This window comes from Dipodomys ordii, unplaced genomic scaffold (assembly GCF_000151885.1).
Source record: "Dipodomys ordii isolate 6190 unplaced genomic scaffold, Dord_2.0 Scaffold2, whole genome shotgun sequence".
NCBI classification, from domain to species: domain Eukaryota; kingdom Metazoa; phylum Chordata; class Mammalia; order Rodentia; family Heteromyidae; genus Dipodomys; species Dipodomys ordii.
The window spans coordinates 4,177,087-4,198,171 of record NW_012267218.1 but is presented as its reverse complement, the minus strand read 5'-3'; the positions used below and the strand labels follow the sequence as shown (position 1 = coordinate 4,198,171).

At 44.2% G+C, this 21,085-nt stretch overlaps 1 protein-coding gene across 2 annotated transcripts in view; it reads left to right on the top strand.

The window, feature by feature from the left end:
* The first annotated feature begins 876 nt into the window (after positions 1–876).
* Evl (Enah/Vasp-like) overlaps positions 877–21,085 on the top strand; it is a 60,701-nt gene continuing 40,492 nt past the window's right edge. For both annotated transcript variants that reach the window (XM_013016330.1, XM_013016325.1), the window contains exons 1-2: positions 877–990; positions 17,963–18,131. In XM_013016330.1, coding sequence (XP_012871784.1) covers positions 980–990; positions 17,963–18,131 — 180 coding nt within the window. In that variant the 5' untranslated portion in view covers positions 877–979. The remainder of the gene's footprint in view (positions 991–17,962; positions 18,132–21,085) is intronic.

The window sequence follows — 21,085 nt, the reverse complement described above, 5'->3', positions numbered from 1 at the left end:
AGGGGCGGGGAGGCTGATTATTTGCTGCCTGTACCAAATGGGCCTAGTGATGGACTCTCTGGGAAGGTGCCTGCCAGGTCCTGGAAAAGGAGCCTACTGGACTAACAGTGAGATTGATTGGGATACATTGCATTCCTGTGTAGAAATGTTATAGAGAAACCTTCCATATGATTAATGCTGGTTTAAAAAGCAGGGGAAAAAGAATTAATCACCTCATTTTATAGCTGAGAAAATTGAGGCTATATGCTCACTTAATGAATAGGGATAGAGCCAGGTTTCCTATAATCTCAGATGTTTCCTTCAGGCTCTAAATTATTGGCTAAAGTATCCATTAGAAAGAAATACCTTCTTTATAGAAACACAGATTTTACTTCAGTCAAATATACAACCTTTACCAGCAACCAAAGCACATCCTGCTATGTTCTGTTCTAGGAGGGTCAGCCAGTAGTCTTGTGTGCTTGCAGCCTTCTCACGACCGGGGGGGGGGGGGTGCTGTTGGAAGTCATCTGTGCTGGCCCTGCACTTTCTAAAACAAATGGAAACCTTAGCTGGACAGACCCTTAGCTGGCTTTGACCTAGACGAGACTAGAGCTACTAGTCTCTGGTAGAACCATCACCCCAGCCTTGACCCCACCTCCAGCCCAGGCTTCATGCTTTGTTGCCCTTATAGGAAACTCTTTAGAGCTTTAGGTTTTGCACTCTGGGAGTTTCAGGCCTGTGTAGTGCTCTGCTCTCAACCACCCACACTGGGGCCCTGATCTGGTTAGCTTGTTTGCTTCTCTATTTTCTACCTAGGTTTCAGTTTTTAACTTGAGTTTGTTTCCCCTTTGTCTCTGGTTCAGCTTCCTTTTCCTGTTTGGTTTTAAGTAGAATTTAAAATTCAAGTCACTGCCTTCAGAGAGTCTGTGGTCCTCTGATCTAGATAGCGTGTAAGTACCCAGACTCACGTTCTCAGGGTTCCTGTGCTGCAGCCTCTGTCATGGCCCCAGGGTAAGTACTGGGACCCTTAGGGGACAGAGGGATGCCAAGAGGAAACCTAAAGTCTTAATGGTAAAGGGACCATCCCAGGCTGGAAACTGGTAGTTCACGTGTAATCCTCACTACTCAGGAGGCTTAGATCTGAGGATAACAGTTCAAAGCTAGCCCAGTTGGAGCTATGGCTCAAGTGATAGAACACTAGCCTTGAGCAATAAAAAGCTCAGGGACAATGTCTAGTCCCTGAATTCAAGTCTCAGAACTGGCACCAAAAAAAAAGAAACAAACAAAAACTACCCTAGGTCCCTTTATTATACCAGGATTAGAAAATGAAGGATCAGAGGGCCAGGGACCTACGCAAGGCAAGATAGTGATCTCACTCTTATCTGCTGGTCTTCCACTCCAAGGTCTCCTGGCTGGACCGGAGGGTGTTCTGTGCCTACCTTAGGACTGGGAGGGTGATTTAGTCTCTGAGAAACTTGGGCTTGATCAAGGCTGTCCCCGATTGAGAAAGGACTGGAACTGGAGCCCAGAGTGCCTTGGCCGGAGATTTTTCTGGGACACCACAGGGCTCTTTAGACCCATTTTGCAATGAGTTACTGGAATCGAGATAACAGCAAGTAGAACCTGTTGGACACAGATTTCTTTTCCTAGTGAATGCAGTCTCTGCCGAGTGCTAGATTTATTGCCTCTAGACCTATAGTCTAACCAGGCCAGACAAACAATACTAATTATGTTGATTTGGTGTTTCATGATCTATTCCTGTCTGTAGCCAGTTTTCTGCTATTTCAGTAATTTCCCTTTAGATCTAAGGGATTTGGTGGAACTGTGGAAAACAGAGTGCTGTTTCAAAGGCATGTTATTTTAGGCTGTGAATTACACTGGGAAAAGTTGGGGCTAGGGATGTAGCTCAGTGGTAGAGTACTTGCCTGTCATGCAAAGTCTCCAGTACATCCATTCATACATACGTTTAAGCAGCTACTGTCAGTTACTAGATGGAAAATAATACCAAAAGTAAACAAGGAAGAAGCAAGTATTATTTTCAAAGGCCTTAAAATGTAGACGTCTGAGTAGTCCCCATCTGTAAAGAACCTCGCAGACCAGCTACATAAGTCATCCGGGCTAACAGAGCTTCTTATCCACCATTTCAGCCAGAACAATTCTGCTTTCTCTCTTTATGTATTTCCCTGTATTTTACTGGGGAAAGGGCCTTTTGTATTGTTGAGGAAGACGAAGACTGAATTCTGAAGACTTGCTCCAGTGCAGCTCTACAGGCTAAGCATTAGGGCAGAACATGTCCCTGGAGAGCGAGACAAAAGTCCTGAATTCTTGGTGTATTCCTCCTACATCAAGGCTGTTTTCACTGTCCATGACACAGGCCCGTGCACTGATACTGTGGTGAGCATGGGGAGGAGGGGGAAGCAGTGTCCATGGAGCTGTGCCACAGCAGGCTCCAGGGCAGTTTGCCTTCAGCGTGGGGATGTAGTAATGTCTGCAGTCCCAAGTTACCAAAGGGCCCATGGTATGGCTCCTGAGAGTGTCTTATCATTGAAATAACTCAGGCCACTGGCCAACCAAGAAGTCTTTTTTGCTGAGCACCAGTGGCTCATGCCTGTGATCCCAGCTACTCAGGCCAAGATCTGAGGATCGTGGTTCAAAGCCAGCCCAGACAGGAAAGTCCATGAGACTCTTATCTCCAATAAACTACTCAGAAAAAGCTGGAAGTGGTGCTGTGGCTCAAGTACTAGCCTTGAGCAAAAGGAGGTAAGGACAGGGCCCAGGCTCAAAGGTTCAAGTCCCAGGACTGACAAAAAAAAAGTCTTTTCTGGGCACCCAAACAAGGACAGAGCTGGAGTTCTCTTGAGTACATGGTAGTATGTAGAACACTGTCACTGGCATTGTTTCATTTCATTTTGTTCTCATAGTAGCCCTGGAAGTGCGTTCCCATCACTCTCTACAGGTTGGAAACTGAGCCTCGAAATAAAGGGACATTGGGCAGATGAGCAGAAGATGATGACAGAAAGATTAGCTATCATGCCCAGGGGCATAACGTGAAGAAAAGTAAGCACCCAATACCAGTAAACCCCACAGGGTTATCTATATCATCTCGAAGGAAAGAAGAAAGGGATGTGTAGGCCACCTAGGGAGAATAAGTAATTCCAGAAGGAAGATGAATAAGTATCAGCCTGTCTGGGCCACTTGTGAAACCAGCATCTTCCTCCTGTGGCATGTTGAATGTCCCTGATGGAAATCCATCAGGGTTGGCCAAGACAACTCTGGTTTTGACATGTTGGAGGAGGTTTTGACAAGTTGGAGGATGGCATAGTTCTTCGTAAATACTTGTTCATAAGTATCATCCTCCACATGCCACACTGGTTTGTGGACGACTTCTAAGTGCAGGGAAGCAGATGTGTAAGAGGGAGTGCTCTCTGTCAAAACCAGAGTTGTATTGGGTGCCTACTTTTCTTCATGTTACGCCCCTTTGAGACCAATGTTGGCATGAAGTCATTGGGGAAGAAGAGAGGGACAAGTGTCCTGAGAAGAGGTCAGAGAACGAATAGGAAGGACCTGCAACCTGAATACTGGAAGAGCAGAGGGAGAGAAGGGCGGAATGATTTACCCTTATGGCATAAAGTAATTGAAGTCTTACTCATAGAATTATGGGAAGCCTTTGGTGGGAAAGACATTCGAGAGCAGCATGAAAAGAATCCCTGGCTGCTGGGTGGGTAAGGGTTGGTAAGTGTGACAGGAAGATCACTTGCCCGGGCCACCCAGGTCAGAGATGGTGCTGGTTCAGACCAGACCAGCAGTGAAGCAGCGGTAAGATGGAAAGGGGCCCTAGACACAGGAAGGACTGGGGGAAGTGTCCGTGGGAGGGGGGAGTTCCTTATGCCACAGGTACAGAACTTGATACAGGCCTGTGGGAAGCTGGCTGGAAGAACTGGGGGAGGCAGATTGTCCTGTGTAGAACAGCTTTCCAGTGAATGTCAGTTGACTTCAGTCTGACTTAAGTAGGACCTAGGTCATACATGGTGCAGCCACAGAAACACAATATGGATAGATAACTCATTTTCCTACCTTAATATGAGTCCCATCTGTAATCTCTCCCCATTGTCTTTATCATCTTTGAATTTTTTCCTAAAACACTCATCATTTTCTAACATGTAACTTATTTTTTTATTACATACATTTTTTTCTACCTTACTTTATGGTTTTAGGGGTGATTTACAGCAGGGTTACCTTTACATATGTCAGGTGGTAAGTATATTTCTTTTCCCATAGTGTCAGCTCTTCCCTCATTCTGTCCCAAGCCCTCCCTCCCATCTCCACCTACCCGTTGCATAGCTCGCTTCCATCAATGTCAGTGCAGCCAGTGCCCTCCACTGCTGCACCTTTTCACCCTTTTTCCTCTGATTCTGGGTCCTCCCTCCACCCTCCCTCAGGTGTGCACATGAATATAAGGTAAAGAAGAATCATCAGAAAAAGGAAAAAATTAGGGAAAAATCCTTTGTTTTCACATCTTTGGAGTTCATTTTAGTATGTTTGTTATTTTATATACATACAAAGAGATGCTTGGATATTTCACCGTTGTAATGGCAATGTAAAATTCTATTGTATATAGGTACCATGTTTTGTTTTTGGACCCATTCATCTACTGTGGGGCATCTGGGCTGTTTCCATATTTTGGCTAATGTGAATAGTGCAGAAGTGAACATGGATGTGCAGGTGTCTTTACCATATCCTGGCTCATGCTGCTCAGGATAGATGCCAAGGAGGAGTATAGCTGGGCCTGTGTTTACTTTTCTGAGGAACCTCCACACTGCTTTCCAGAGTGGTTGTATTAGTTTACATTCCCACCAGCAGTGCAGTAGGATTCCTTTCCCCCCACATCCCTTCAGCACTTGTTGTTGTCAGAATTCAAAATGTTGGCCAATCTAAGATGGAATCTCAGGGTTGTTTTGATTTGCATTTCCTTTATGGTCAGGGATAATGAGCATTTCCTCATGTGTTTCTTTGCCTTTCTTACCTCTTCTTCTGAGAAGTATCTTCTTAACTTCTTTGCCCATTGAGTAATTGGTGTATTACATACATTTTTAGAAGTTATTTGTTGTCTGTCTCTACCTCTCTAGAAATAAGTTCCAGGAAATGAACTCGTCTGTTTAGTTCACTGGTGTTTCCTTAAAGTCTAAAACATTACCTGAAAATATCTAGAACTTGCTGGATGGAATCAATTGCTTTAGTGGAGCTTTTGATGTCGCTTGCTCTCGGGTGGTGACAGAAGTATAGCTCCTGGGCTCAAGAATGGGGGACTGGGAAGGTGGCTCAGTGGTAGAGCACTTGCCTCGTATCCATGAGGCGCCCTGGGTTGAATCCCTCTGCACCACAGAAGCAGAAAAAGCCGGAAGTGGAACTGTGGCTCAAGTGGTAGAGCGCTAGCATTGAGCTGAAGAGCTGAGGGACAGCGCCCAGACCCAGAGTCAGGCCCCACAACCGACAAAAAAACAAAACAAAACAACAACAACAAAAAAACCCCACAGTGGTTTCCACTGCTTCTATGGGCCTACACACAGTGCAGATGTGGAGACGTAAGGAGTGCCATACAGCCTCCATGATCACTGTCTCAAAGAGCTCCTGGTGTTTCTCTTCAAGTGTTGTCTGTCCCAGAAGCTTGTGACTGAACAAACCCTGGGATACTATGTTACTCTTAGAGCACACTTCCTTAGAGGAAAATGTCAGTACCTTCTTCTTCTCCCTTCCTCAATCCCAAATGATCCAATGGACTTCTAGTCAAGAAACCCTGATGTAAAGATTCTAGATCACTCTCAGGAGACTCTGTTGGGATCCTCAGGTGCCAGGCACAAAACAGTTGAGAAGTGGCTAAGCCTTGTGACTCACTTTGGCAACTGGATCCACAGAAGAGATACAACAGCTACCATTTTGTGTTTGGTGTCCAGCATTATGCTAGCTCCATGGTATATGATAGATATAGTTCTCATCCTCAGAAGTACTAAGTTCTTCCTGTATTTAATCATACTTGGGGCAGTAAAGTTAAGGGGCTTGTTCTAGGTCATGCTCGTGTCACTTGGTAAACCTGGGATGTGAAGCCAGGTCTCTGTCCAGAGTCTGTCCTCTTAGCTATAGTTTTTCAAATGAATTTGCCCAGAATTTCAGTCAAGAGTAGACTCATAGAGAAATGTGGCTTAGTGGTAGAGTGCTTGCCTAGCATGCATGAAGCCCTGGGTTCGATTTCTCAGTACCACATAAACAGGAAAGGTCAGAATTAGTACTGTGGCTCAAGTGGTAGAGTGCTAGACTTGAATAAAAGAAGCTCAGGGACAGTGCTCAGGCCCTGAGTTCAAGCCTCAGGACTGGCAGAAAAAAAAGAAAAGAAGAGAATCAGGGCCTCCTAATCTCAGTTTTAACAATCTGTCATTTCACTCTGTAAATACTTTTCAGAGACAAGAGATTTCCTCTGCCCTCCTTTCATATATCTCTATCAATGGTATGTTTATTCCTGTATCAGCCTATAGAGCTTTTTAAGGGCAGGACACTTGTGTTACTTATTTCTGTCTCTGTCCTAATAAACGATATGCAATTGCTCCCATGTAATTGGAGTCATCAGTATGAGCCCAGTGACCATGCTGAGAATGAGACACTAGCAGGGCCAGGCTGGCATTCCCTGGCTATTAATTTACCTATGGAACTGAACATGCTGCCTCAATCCTTGGCCCAAGCTGGCTCTCCACAGCTGTCCTAAGGCTGTGCCAAGACCTGTTCCACTTCCACAAGCGATTAGTCACAGGCCTCAGTGACACAGGCACATATCAGAACTTATGAATGCTTTTATAATCACCTTGATGTCCATGTGGCCTGTCAGATGACTGTCCAAGGAAAGGGCTGTGTTGGTGGCCTTGACAGAGCATGGGAAATGGTTGTGAGATTGGTTCAGTCTGTAGATATCAGATTTTCTCAGCAGTTGGTGGGAGTGTTTGGCCCACTTCTGCTAGACTTCATGAAGAAACGGAGCCTAGGTGTGCAGGCCTCTATGACTGCACACCTCTCGTTGATTGACTAGGGTATGGCAGTCTGGTCCTCCAACCAGTGTGGATGGAAGCAAGATGCCTGGCCACAAACAGAATTTAGCCTACATTTACCCAAAGCCTGCCTTTATAGCTAACACTCACAAAAATGAAACTTAAATAGTCAGAATTTGAATTCTATTCATTGCTGGGTATAGATCTACTTTACTGTTTTCATGCTATAATGTGGCAACTCTCTGAATATGGTCAGGAGATGGACCCTGTTAGGATTTGATGATACTAAGATTTTTCTGGCCCTTCAGTCCTATAAGTACACAGTGGGGCTACATGGCATATATCAATATAATCACTGTAATAACCAATGAAATGTACACTTGTATATTTTTATGCTTTAAAATGGCTTTTTCAAATATGGTTTACAACCAAGCTTCATATTACTGTAACAGAATATACTTACAGAAGCACCTAACTTTAAGAGAAAAAGTTTGGCAGTTGTGAAGATTCCAGCCCAAGACTGGGCAGCCCCAGTCCTCTGGGTATCTGGCAAGGAAAGTACATCAGGGTGGCAGAGGAGATGGAACAATTTTTTTTTTTTTCTGTCGGTCGTGAGGCCTGAACTCTAGGCCTGGGCACTGTCCCTCAGCTCTTCAACTGTAGACTAGCACTCTACCACTTGAGCCTCAACCCCATTTCCAGCTTTTTCTGCTTATGTGGTGCTGAGGAATCGAACCGAGGGCCTCATGCATGCAAGACAAGCACTCTACCACTGAGCCACCTTCCCAGCCCCTGGAACAAACCTTTCCTCACTACAAGCCAAGAAAAAGACAGACAAGGAAGAGCCTGGGGTCCCACAGCTGCTTTAGAGGACATGTCCCTCTAGGTCCTGCCATCCCCCAGGAACCCAGCCTTAACACATGCCTTTGAGGGGCACTCAACTTCATCAGAGCAGGGTAAACATAGATGGACTTCACCTACGTAAACAGAAACTCTGGGGCATCCTCAATCATTTTTATGAGTTGCGAAGGGGCCCTGAGAACCTCATCTGAAAATAGCTCTATAGCCGTACTATACATAGCATGCATGGAATCAATGAGTACCACATTCAGGATGGTGGTTTCCCCTGGCCGGAAGAAGGGGCAGTGGGGCCTAGGAAGCGCTGTGGGGCTTTGCTTGAACTGAGCAGCCATATGATCGGACTTCACATTTCCCAGACTGTCAGGATCGCAGGAACCATCTTCTCACAGGCTAAACGACCTAATGTAGAGATTCCCCACACTAAGGCCTGGGGTGGTCTACTCTCCCTGTAGTGAGTGGACCTTCATGACACACCCAGCTGAGTTCTTTTTTCTCCTTGGAGTTGAAAGAACAAGAGGTAAAGACAGCCCCACAAGTGCACCCAAAAGTCAGCCTCTCACTGACTCCACCCGGAGGCTGGCTGTATGTAGATGTGCTGTTTATTCTCATCAGCCTTTTCCTTGTTCAAGTTGGTGCTAGTTGCATTTAGTAAACCACTGTCTTGTGTATCCAGACTGATTTGATCTTTAGTATATTTTTTATTGTGATTAAGTAATTATATAAATATCACAAATTTCAGTGATGTGATATAGTGATACTTAGTTAAAGTCACAAACACATTCTAACCTTCATGAGACAAATTGTCATTATCATGGTCTATAAAGTTTGTGAATTCTATGAGCTTTGACAGCGCAACTATTTCTTCCATATTGGGTGATATGTACATTTCTCTCCTTTTGTTTAGTGTAAGCTGTTCCCTCTTTCCCTCTCGTTTTCTCCCTCCCATCACTGCCCTTGAGTTGCTTAGTTCGTTTTCATCAATGTCCAGTGCAACTGATGGGCCCCCTCTGTTGTATGTTTTCCCCTGTTTCCCTCTGTTTCTGTGTCCTCCTCCTAGCTTCCCTCAGATGTGCGGCATATATATACCATATAGATGGTCAAGAACATGGGGTCATTTAGTAATGATAAGACAAGATGAGTGGAGGTCCTTTGTTTCTCCAGTCCTGTTTGCTTTGTCGTATCTCCTTGCATTTTGGATTTAACATCCACATATTAGGGAGAGCATGTGCTGTTTGTCTCTTGGCTCTTGGCTTACCTTGCTCATTTCCATTTCCCTGCGAATACCATTATTTTGTCCTTTCTAATGGCTGCATAATATTCCATTGTATATAGGAGCCACAATTTTTGGATCCATTCATCTGTAGTAGGGCATCTGGGTTGTTTCCATGTCTTGGCTATTGTGAACAGTTCTGCAATAAACATGGAGGTGCACGTGTCCTTGTATCCTGGTTCCTGTTGCTCAGGGTAGATGCCTGGGAGTGGTATGGCTGGGTCAGAGGGGAGGTCTATATTTAGCTTTCTGAGGACCCTCCAGACTGCTTTCCAAAGTGGTTGTATTAGTGTACATTCCCACCAGCAATGCAGTAGGGTTCCTCTTTCTCCGCATCCCCTCCAGCAATTGTCATTGGCTGAATTTAGGTTGTGAGCCATTCTGACTGGGGTAAGGTGGTATCTCAGGGTGGTTTTTATTTGCATTTCCTTTATAGCCAGAGATGATGAACATTTCCTCATGTGTTTCTTTGCATTTTTTGGGGGGGGGGATCCGGTCATGGGGCCTGAACTCTGGGCCTAGACGCTGTGCTTCAACTCTTCAGCTCAAGGCTAGCACTCTACCACTTGAGCCATAGCGCCACTTCCGGCTTTTTTTCTTTTTGCTTATGTGGTGCTGAGGAATCGAACCCAGGGCCTCATGCATGCAAGGCAAGTGCTCTACCACTGAGCCACCTTCCCAGCCCTTCTTTGCCATTTTTATCTCTTCTGAGAATTCTCTCTTTAGTTCCCTTACCCATTTAGTAATTGGTTTGTTAGATTTGGGAAGGATTAGTTTCTTGAGTTCATGTATCTAATGGATATTAGGCCCTTGTCTGATATATTGCTGGTAAATATTGTTTCCCAATTATCTGGCTGTCTTTCTAGTTTGGTTGCTATGGTTTCAGAGTTTCATGTTTGATGTTAAGGCCTTTAATCCATTTTGAGTTGATGTTAGTACATGGTGACAGGCTGGGGTCCACTTTGAGTTTTCTGTATGTGGCTGCCCAGTTTTCCCAGCACCAGTAGTTGAAGAGGCTATGCTTCTTCCACTGTATGTCTTTGGCTACTTTGTCAAATATTAGCTGACTATAAGTGTGTGGTTTTATTTCTGGATCTTCTATTCCATTGGTCTTTGGGTCTGTTTTGCTACCAATACCAAGCTATCTTTGTTATTATGGCTCTGAAGTAGAGCTTGAAATCCGGTATCTTGATGATCTCAAGTTCATTTAAAAGATAGTTTGTTTATAAAGCCTTGACTTACCTCCCAGGACCCGAGGTTATATGTTCTCTTCCCCTCCTTCCTCTGTCTACATGACAGAGTTGTAAATTACTTGTGCCTAGACCTTGCTTTCTCGTACCAGCCAAGCTTCTAATGTTTTCTCTGCCTTCTTGGGAAAGACAGTGGTCAGAAAAGATTCAGTCTAGAGAGGAGCCAGGCTAGTATGTGTTGCAGGAGCCTGTGGGAAACTTGCAAATGGTAGACCAAGAAGGAGGGAACAAGGACAAGTATGAGACCTTGAAGGAGGCAGCTTGAGTGGAATGGTGGGAGTAGCGAAGGGATCATGTGAATGGGGCCTCGCAGCAGGGTTCCAAACAGTGCTCGTTTTCTCCCACAAGTCAGAATGGGAAGAAATGAAACAGCGACCTCATGGCAACTGTTTTGACCATCCATGAAATCACTCAGGCTTTGACACTGGTTGGTGTGTGTGTGTGTGTGTGTGTGTGTGTGTGTGTGTGTGTGTGTGTGTGTGTGTCTGTTTACTGTTTACTTTCCCAGTAGCTCCTTATCCTGGTTTATAATGTGAAATAGCCACTCAGCTCCAATCTGAAACTGCCCAGACAGGCTCTGATGAACATCTGTGTTATCTGAGGCTGTCTCTTCACTGATGGTCTCAGCCATTTTCAGAGTCCACTAAAGTTGCTTATGTGGTGAAAGTAAACAAGTCAGGGCCTCAGGAGTCTGGTTCTGTTTTTCTTTTCTTTTCTTCTCTTTTTTTTTTTTTGGTGGGGGGGAGGGGTCCAGTCATGGGGCCTGAACTCTGGGCCTGGGCGCTGTCCCAGGGCCTCGAGCATGCAAGGCAAGGCTCTACCACTGAGCCACCTTCCCAGCCCTCTTTTCATTTTTTAAAAACTGTTTCTTCTTGGCTTGAGAACACTTGTCTCTAAACACCTTCCCTGTTCCCCACTTGCTAATTTCTTTGTTGACCACTGTGCCTAGACTGCTGAGTCCAAGTTCTAGGCTGCATCAGGTGGATACAAAGGGTGAAGGGGATGGCTCAGGTGACGCCTGCCCTCAGGTTGCTCACAAGCTCAGGAGGTATAAACTCTAAGTAGCTTTCATGAAGGATCCAAAGTGATCAGAAACACTCAAGACCTTACAGGGCCGGGAGCAGAGACAAACCTACTGATCCCAGGGACTGCTCTGAATGCAGTGGTGAAGACATTCCAGGCACATATATCCTGAGAGTTAAATCGCTATAGAAAATACTGATAATCTAGTTTGGGGATTTAGCTCAATGGAAGTGCCCTTGCCTAGCAAGTGTAAGGCCCTGAGTTCATTCCTCAGCATCAAGGGGAAAAAATACTGTTATTCTAATAACTGTGACCCATAGATGACAACCCCTCCCACAAAACCTTGTATCTTCTTTTCTCTAGCATGCTCTGATAAACATTTTGACATTCTTTTTTTCTACTCCTTTATTACCTTTGAGGCAGATATATGCCACATTCAAAGCAGTGTGCCTAGGCAGGCACCAGTGGCTCACACCCATAATCCTACTGCTCAGGAGGCTGAGATCTGAGGATTGCTGTTCAAAGACATCCTGGACAGGAAAGTTTGTGAAACTCATCCAGTTAACCATAAAAAAAAACCAGAAGTGTAGCTGTGGCTCAAATGGTAGTGTGGTAACCTTGAGCAAAAAACACAAACTCAAAAACAGCTCCTAGGCCCCAAATTCAAGCCGCATGTGCACACACACACACACACACACACACACACACACACACACGGCAGTATACTTCACTTTTAGTAAATGAATGAGAATTAATTGACATGTGTTTTCTGAAAACTGACCCTTCACCTGAGCCTTGAGAAAAGATAAAGATTCAAACCTCTGGGTGTAAGAAGGAAAAAGGAGGGGCTGGGAAGGTGGCTCAGTGGTAGAGCGCTTGCCTTGCATGCATGAGGCCCTGGGTTCAATTCCTCAGCACCACATAAGCAAAAAGAAAAAGCCAGAAGTGGGATTGAGGCTCAAGTGGTAGAGCACTAGCCTTAAGCTGAAGAGCTGAGGGACAGCGCCCAGGCCCAGAGTTCAGGCCCCACGACCGGACCCAAAAAAAAAAGGAAAAAGGAGATGACAATATACTTTTAAATGGCTGGAGTAATACCAGCAAAGACTTGTTCTTTTCTAATAACATTGGGGTTTAAACTCAGGGCCATATTTGAACTCTCTTGGCTTTTTCACTCAAGGCGGTGTTCTGCCACTTGAATTACACCTTTACCTTTTTCACTTAAGGCTGGTGTTCTACCACTTGAGCCACACCTCCACTTCCCACTTTTTGGTGGTTAATTGGAAATGAGAGTCTTACAGACTTGCCTGCCTAGTAGGTTGGCTTCAAACCTCCCTCCAGATCTCATCCTCTTGAGTAGGTAGGATTATAGCTGGAGCCACCAGTCATTTTAATTAGTCCAGATGTCAGGAGGGATGATTTTTCTATCAGACTAAGATTTACCACTGGCTGCCTTACACTTGCTAGGCAAGTGCACTTCCATTGAGCTAAATCCCCAAACTAGATTATCAGTATTTTCTATAGCGATTTAACACTCAGGATATATGTGCCTGGAATGTCTTCACCACTGCACTCACTGAAATGTACTGGACAGGGTATAGTCAGCATCAGTTCCAGAGCAGCAGAATTCCAGAACAGATGTTTCCTGAGATCAGCATAGGGGTATGTGCCCTGTTGTCTTAGACCTCCAAAGATAAACCCCATGGGAAGGAATTATAACCAGAGTTCCCTAGTTATACCTCAGGAAGTCTGTCTGGATATAATATTCATGACCTGGAGGCATTTGGCATACAACAGAGGGACAGTTTGTCAGTGCCCTTCAGAAAGAGTGTCTGAGATGGCTCCTGGGAGATCCATGTGGAGGTATAAGTCCCCTCTGGACCTGGCTTCAGTCCCTAATGATACGCTTACAGGATTTACAAAGGGAAAAACAGGCCCTGCCTTTAGGTAGCTCACAGTCTGGTGGGACAGATGCACAGAAGCAGGACAAACTGAGAAGTACTGTGGTAGAGGCAGAATGAGCATGTGTGCCAGAGCTAGACTGTGGTAGAGGTAGGAGTGAGTGTGTATAACAGAGCTAGGCTCTTCTCTGATAGGTCTAAGCTCTCCACATTTCTTCAGCTCAGCCCTGGACTCTCATTGTTCAGTGAGTCTCTGTAGTCAGCCCTCCTCCACTTTATGCAAAGTCCAGAAAAGCCTGAAAGATGTCCCTAAGTTTAAAGAGGTGCCAGGTAGCTGTGCACAGGAAAGAACAGGGCCAGGATGGATCTGAAAAGCTCATTCCTGGCCACACAAGAAAGAATGGTAGAACAAGCTCTGGACAGCTGTACTTTTCCAGGAAGATTAGAGATACCACAGCTGGCTATCAGCTGTCATCACCCTGGGGCATATGTCATAGGGAGTTCTTTTCTGTCTTTTGGTTTTATCCCTAAATGCATTAGTGAATTCTTAACATTGGGAGCAGAACAAGCCATACTCAGGTTTCAATTGTGTGCAGTATGAGGTATGTTTTGTGTTTATTCCTTCTTAGAGAATAATTTCAGTAGATAGAGTAGTATCTAGTAGAGTATGATCTAAAAAAGTTGACTGACCAAACAGCAATAGACAGAGACTCCCTTCTCTTCTCTCTACCATACCTTTGCCCTATCTGGGCAATGGGCAGAGCTTGGTGAATACTCACCATTTGTTTAGAAGACTTCTGAGGTCAAAGGAGGTCCCTGAAATACAAATAATGACACCAAGGCCCAGCCACTCAGTACTTCTCCACTAAGCTGACAAATGTACAATCTAAAGACTTGTTTGGGTTTTGTGTTGCAATGTCACTAAGAAGAAATTACAGGTTCTTCCCTTCCCGTCCTCCCCCTTTTCCAACTAGGATTTATTTATGATAAGCTAGTCTGGGTAACATTTGAAGACCTTCAACCATAGTTACGCTCATTCCTCTTTCTCCTCCAACTGATACCCACCCAACAAAGGACTGAGTCAAAAATTTTACAGAACCGCCGGGCGCTGGTGGCTCACGCCTGTAATCCTAGCTACTCAGGAGGCTGAGATCTGAGGATCACGGTTCAAAGCCAGCCCGGGCAGGAGAGACCGTGAGACTCCTATCTCCAATAAACCACCAGAAAACCGGAAGTGGCGCTGTAGCTCAAGTGGTAGAGCACTCGCCTTGAGCTGAAGAGCTGAGGGACAGCGCCCAAGCCCAGAGTTCAAGCCCCAAGACCGACAAAAAAAAAAAAAATTTTACAGAACCACAAATACCTGTATATAAGGCCAAAATGACAAAGATGACAGTGGAATTGGGTGCTTGTTCTAAAAGATCCCTCTCCCAAGAGAGAAGCTAGAGTTGGACATATTTCTCAGATCAACCTATAAGTTCCTAGGAGAAAAAAGCTCATTGAGATGATAGTTTAGCACTTTACAGAATAAACTAAACTGTATATTTTGACTGAACTCCTTCCCCCAACACACACACACACACACACACATCAAGTGATTGTTATAATCAACCTTCTTTCCTCTCCAGCTTCAAATGATTAATTTTCAGACAAAAAGTTTTGTTTTGTTGCAGTACTGGGATAGGACCTAAGGTCTTGTGCATGCTGGGCAAGTGTTCTACCACTGAGCTACATCCTCATCCTGTCTGGTTGGTTTTCATCAAAGCCACAGAGGGTGGGGAGCTCGGAGGCCATGTCCACACAGTCCTCACTTATACAAGACCTCTTAGGAAGGAAGTAGAAATTGTAGTTTTATATTTAGTAAAGACAGTTTTGTATTTATATGCTTTTAAAAATAGCCCAGGCATCCATTTATTTGGTAACAAGACTTTTTAGAAAGACTCAGCTAGAGCTCCAGCCATGAACAGAAAAGCTAAGGGACAGCACCCAGGCCCCGAGTTCAAGCCCCCCAGTACTGGCAAAATAAATAAATAAGACATGTTCAGATTTCCTCAAAAGATAGCTAGACAAGCACAGTGGGTTTCTGATTGTGTGTCACACATACAGTTTGAGTGAAGATGCTAAGAAGACAGTGGAACATATCCAGCCCCGAGAGACAATGATAATTGGATAGCAATCAAGGTTTTATTAAAACAAAACAAAACTTCCAAAGGGATAATCCTAAATTAGCAAGAGTGATCTTAAATAGAATATATGTGTATTTTTTTACATTTGGGTTTTGTAAATGGAAATACAGTATGAAGGAGCAGACAAACACTATTCAAATGGTAGTAGTGTCAGGGCTGAGTGTGAGGATCCAGGAGTTTTGGTTAACCACAAGTTTAATTTGAATCTGAAGTGTTAAAAACAACAACAATAAAAAAAGGAATCTGATGGTTATAATTGCTATGCCCAATATAGCCATTGGTATTGAAGTGGCTAGTAGGTGGCAGCCCAGAAGGAGGTGCTCTATTTATATCCTCTCTGTTCCTAACACCCCAGCATGGTGTGAAGTGCCCCCAGGTATCCTGCACCATCCTTAAGGGTCTGCAGCCCTCTGCTTACCATGTGGTTCTTGCCTGCCTCTGTCTGGGCTACTTGGCTCCTCTGCTGAGAAACCCACATCCGCTTCCTGACTTGTCTAGTGGTTGAACTTCATCTTTGAGACCCAGCAGCCTTTTCTTCAGAAAGTTTCCCCTGGCTTCCCTATCCCCTCCTGGGGAGGTAAGGCTGGTTAACTGTCTTAGCTGTGAGCTCCCTGTGCACAGGGACTGGCCGGGCTGCCTTGTCTTGGCTTCTTCCTTAGATGTTTCTTCACTTACTGGTTTCAGTGTTTGTCAGACTCAGGCCAAAATGTGTGCTGTTTTAGGACCCAGACGCAAGGAAAGAATGTGACAAAGTGGGGACTAGATAGAGGCATTCCTCTAAAGTCAATTGAGAGAAAGACCTTTCCAGGATATTTTTATGAGGAGTGTGGTTGTGTACACTGCACAATCCACAGTACGTGAGCAGCGAGGAGGGGTGAGGAAGCTTAGCCCTCTGCAGTGTTTCAGAACTGCCTACATTGGTCACATTTAGGTCTGGGCCAAGTCACTGAGGACAAAGCTTACAAACGCCACCGGATGTGTCACCCAGGTGGAGCTGCAAAGCTGGGGATAGGGGTCTCTCCCAAATCTTGTGGCAGCGTGAGCATACTGTGACTGTCCCGCCTGCTTGGACCCATTATGACGACTATCCATTACCATTCACATATGCCTCTTATTGATTCCCCCCAATGCTTGACCTGTGAAGTTTGTTTGCAGTTCATCATTGTCTTTATGCTGCCTCCTTTTCTGACTAATGCTGCTCTCCACTCTTGGCAGTGTGTCTGCCTTCAACAGCACTTTGTACCTTTGTAAATTCAGCAATCTTCACATGCTAGAGGATGAGACTATTCAAGATTACTGGGCACCTGTGTAAAACAAAGAGCCAGCAAGCTCTGAAAGACCACCTCCAAATATAGAAGCCTTTCTTTATTATGTATTAATTTTAGTGATGGCATTTGACCTTACTGGGACTTCTGTTTGTCCCCTGGTTTTCTATCATATTCTAAGCAGAAAGAGGTTGCTTTACTATGTAAATATCTTTAGCAAAGTGAGATGCAGCCATCTGTTTATTTTAATGTATGCTGTTTTGTTCTTAGATGGCCTAACCATTCTATGATGTAGATAGCTTATCTGATGCTACCCTATCCTGATAGCTTATATTTAGCATTTTATTGGGTACTGCAAAGAAGATTCTTCATGTGATATGCTCTAGAGTTGGACAGAAGTGGATGGTGTGAACTTGCAACAATCTTTTCAGTCTCTTAAATTACTCTTATCTGTAGAATGAGAGTGGTGAGTTGTGACAGATAGGTGCTATGAGCATTGGCTTATTTAGCATAGTGCTGGCACAGTGGCTCACTTCTATAGTTACAGCTATTGAGGAGGTAGAGATCAGGAGGGCTATGGTTTGAGGCTAATTTGAGCAAAAAGTTAGCTAGACTGTGTTCTCAATAAACAGATGTGGTGTGGTAACACATGTCTGTGACCCTAGCTATGCAGGAAGCATAAGTAAGAGGATTGCATTCTGAGGCCATTCTTGGGAAAAAGAGTACAAGACTCTATCTAAAAAATAACTTAAATAAAAAGGAGCTGGGGCATGGCTCAAATGGTAGAACATCTCCTAGTAGTACAAGGCTCTGAATTCACCGTACCCCCCAAAAATAAGTCAGTGCCTCAAACATTGTAGCTACTTGGCAAATTGTGTAATTCCTCACACATTCACATCCCCTTTCCAAGCAAAAATGAGAGGTTTCCAGTCTATTCACACTTTTTAACACAGAACCTCCTTTTTACCCTATCTTTTGAGAATAAAGTCATCACCTTTTAGTGTAACCCTACTGTATACAGTTGGAAGTTGTGTCAGCTAGAATTTCTTTATGTGTTGTGTTCGCTTCGGCAGCACATATACTAAAATTGGAACGAATTTCTTTATGTCAAGTAGACTTTGGCCTATGATTCAGAAGCATCATGTTAGCTCTCATCTCACATGGCTGAGGCTCACACTGTTGTTTTTTTTCTTATTCTGCAGTGAACAGAGTATCTGCCAAGCCCGGGCTTCCGTAATGGTCTATGATGACACCAGTAAGAAATGGGTACCAATAAAGCCTGGCCAACAGGGATTCAGCCGGATCAACATCTACCACAACACTGCCAGCAACACCTTCAGAGTCGTCGGAGTCAAGCTACAAGATCAGCAGGTTAGTTCTGGAGTCACAGATCACACCCTTGGGCTCTGACCCTCTCCACATGTGCAGAGGGAAAAGAGGTCTGAAGAAAAGGTCAATATTTAGAATTGGAGATCTGGATTCCAATTCTTTTTTGTAAAATTATACTTTTATTATCTTTAAGCAGTTGTACAAAGAAGTTAGCATTCAACAAATCAGTTTATAAGTGCAATGCATTTTGATCGATGTCACCCCTTTCATTATTCCCTCCATTGATTCCATTCTGACTCTGTAGCCTTATACTCTATCATATGAGACTTCAGCCAGGTGCCGGTACCTCACACCTATAATCCTAGCTACTCAGGAGGCTGAGATCTGAGGATTGCGGTTCAAAGCTAGCCCCGCCAGGAAAGTTCACGAGACTCTTATCTTCAATTAACCACCAGAAAACCAGAAGTGATGCTGTGTCTCAAGCGGTAGAGTGCTTGCCTTGTTGAAGAGAAGATGGACACCAACCAGGCCCAGAGTTCAAGCCCTACTACCGACAAAAAAAAAAAAAAAGATACGAGACTTTAAGTAAACTTCTATTCCAAACTTCAGTTTTCACATCTGTCATGTGGAGATGGAAATCTAATCCTACCTAGTAAACTGTTATTGTCGGATTTAAAAATAATAATAATAGACACAAAAAGGCTTTGAAAAAATACAATACATAAGTATTTGGTCTTGATCTGTATTTATATGTCTGTATGTACAATTGCTGTTAAGATTTTTGATAAGCAGGGGCTGGGAAGGTGGCTCAGTGGTAGAGCGCTAGCCTTGCATACCTGAGGCCCTGGGTTCAATTCCTCAGCACCACATAAGCAAAAAGAAAAAAGCCTGAAGTGGCACTGTGGCTCAAGTGGTAGAGCGCTAGCCTTGAGCTGAAGAGCTGAGGGACAGCGCCCAGGCCCAGAGTTCAGGCCCCACGACTGGACCCCAAAAAAGAAAAAGAAAAGATTTTTGATAAGCTAGGTGCAATGGCACAGGCCTACAATCCTAGCACTTGAGACACTCTTGTAATAACACATCCTGGGCAGATCACATGGGGTAGATTGTGAGGGTAGCTGGTAAATACCTATGTTAGTACAAGATATTACATCACAAATGACTGACACACATAACTAAGGCACAGTGGTCTGATGTGATATAGGTTAAAATCAGTATGTAGAGAAATAGACCAGCTATCTATCTGCTTAGACAATGACCTTGGTGAGAGCCTCAGTGCTCCCTCTAGCACTCTCTGTAGAGATTGACCAGGACACTTCAAGCAGTGAACTTAACAGATCTATGGTTGACTGTTTATGAAAAAGTCTACTTATCTGATCACTAGTAGCTCACGCCTATAATCCTGGCTACTCAGGAGACTTAAGATCTGAGCATCACAGTTTGAAGAACCCTCTTTATAAATTTAGCCTGTTATTGCATAACAATAACAAAAAATGACAGTGCACTGTTGAAAGATTTAGTATGAGCCTATAAGAGTACTAGCTAATGGGAAACACATTCTATCATCAGGTATTCATTTGGATGAGATGATGCCTCAATTTATCAGTCTATAGATTTCATGGTTTTTAGATCCAAATAAGTATATAAATGTAAAAAGATAGTTCTCCATCGTTAAATTTTCCTGATGAAAGACTGGTAAGTATTTTTTTTTCCTGAAGGCCTCAAAACATGTTGGATAGTATTTGGAGTTGCAAAGACTTCATTTTTGTTGTTGGTGGTGGTGGTGAGGTTTGAACTCAGGGCCTTGGTGCTATCCCTGAGCTTTCACACTTTGAGCCACTGTACCACTTCCAGTTTTCTGGTGGTTAATTAGAGATAAGAAGCTCATGGACTCTTGCCTGGGCTGGCTTCAAACTTCAGTCCTCAGATTTTAACCTAGCTAGTAGCTTGCTAGGATTACTGGTGTGAACCATTGGCACCCAGTGGCTCAGTTTGGAAGACAGTGGCTGGAAGCTAGCTCAGGCAGAAAAGTTCATGAAACCCCTGGAAAGTTGGACTCAGTGGCCATATGCCTGTTTCCCTAGCTATGAGAGGAAGCCAAAAGGAGGTGAACTTGACTTATGTACATACCTGGATAGGAATCAAGACCCTGTCTCATTCTGGGCACTGGTGGCTCATGCCTGTAATCTTAGCTACCCAGGAGACTTAGACCTGAGGATTGAGGTTTAAAGCCAGCCCAGAGAGAACATCCACTAGATTCTTACAACCAATTAACCACCGAAAAACAGGAAGTAGAGCTGTGGCTCCAAATGGAAGAGCACTAGCCTTGAGAGAAAAAAAAAAGAAGTACTCAAGGACAGTGCCCAGACCCTGTGTTTAATGGACGGGGCGGGGGGGGGGGGGGAAGGAGGACCCTGTCTCAAAAGTAACCAATGCATAAAAAGGGATGGAGACATGGCTTGGCAGTAGCTTGGCACCTGCCCAGCTTCTACAAGGCCCTGAGTTTGAACCCCCATACTGAAAAAAAGAAAGAAAAAGGAAAGACATTCCCATTTACTCATACAATGTACACTCCCTAAAATAAAACATGCAAACATTGTGATTCTGAGCTCCTCTTCAGGAAGTACAGCATTTTGAAAGTTTATCCTTCCAAAGTATCCAGATTAAGACCTCATGCCCAAGCCTTTGACTTCAAAAATATCCAGATCAGTCCTGCCAAATATCAGAGAATTATTTTTTTAAATAAACCCTAGTTAGAAGAGGCTAAAAGTGAAAGACTAGAAGAAAATAAATCTTATAAACACTAACGAAAAGAAGCTGTAGCCAAAAGATGCTCATATTGCTGTATTATATAATATCAGATAAAAGACCTACGGCAACAAAGATTACTAAGGAAAAGTTGACCTTTTTTTTTTTGTCGGCCGTGGGGCTTGAACTCTGGGCCTGGGCGCTGTCCCTCAGCTCTTCAGCTCAAGGCGAGCGCTCTACCACTTGAGCTA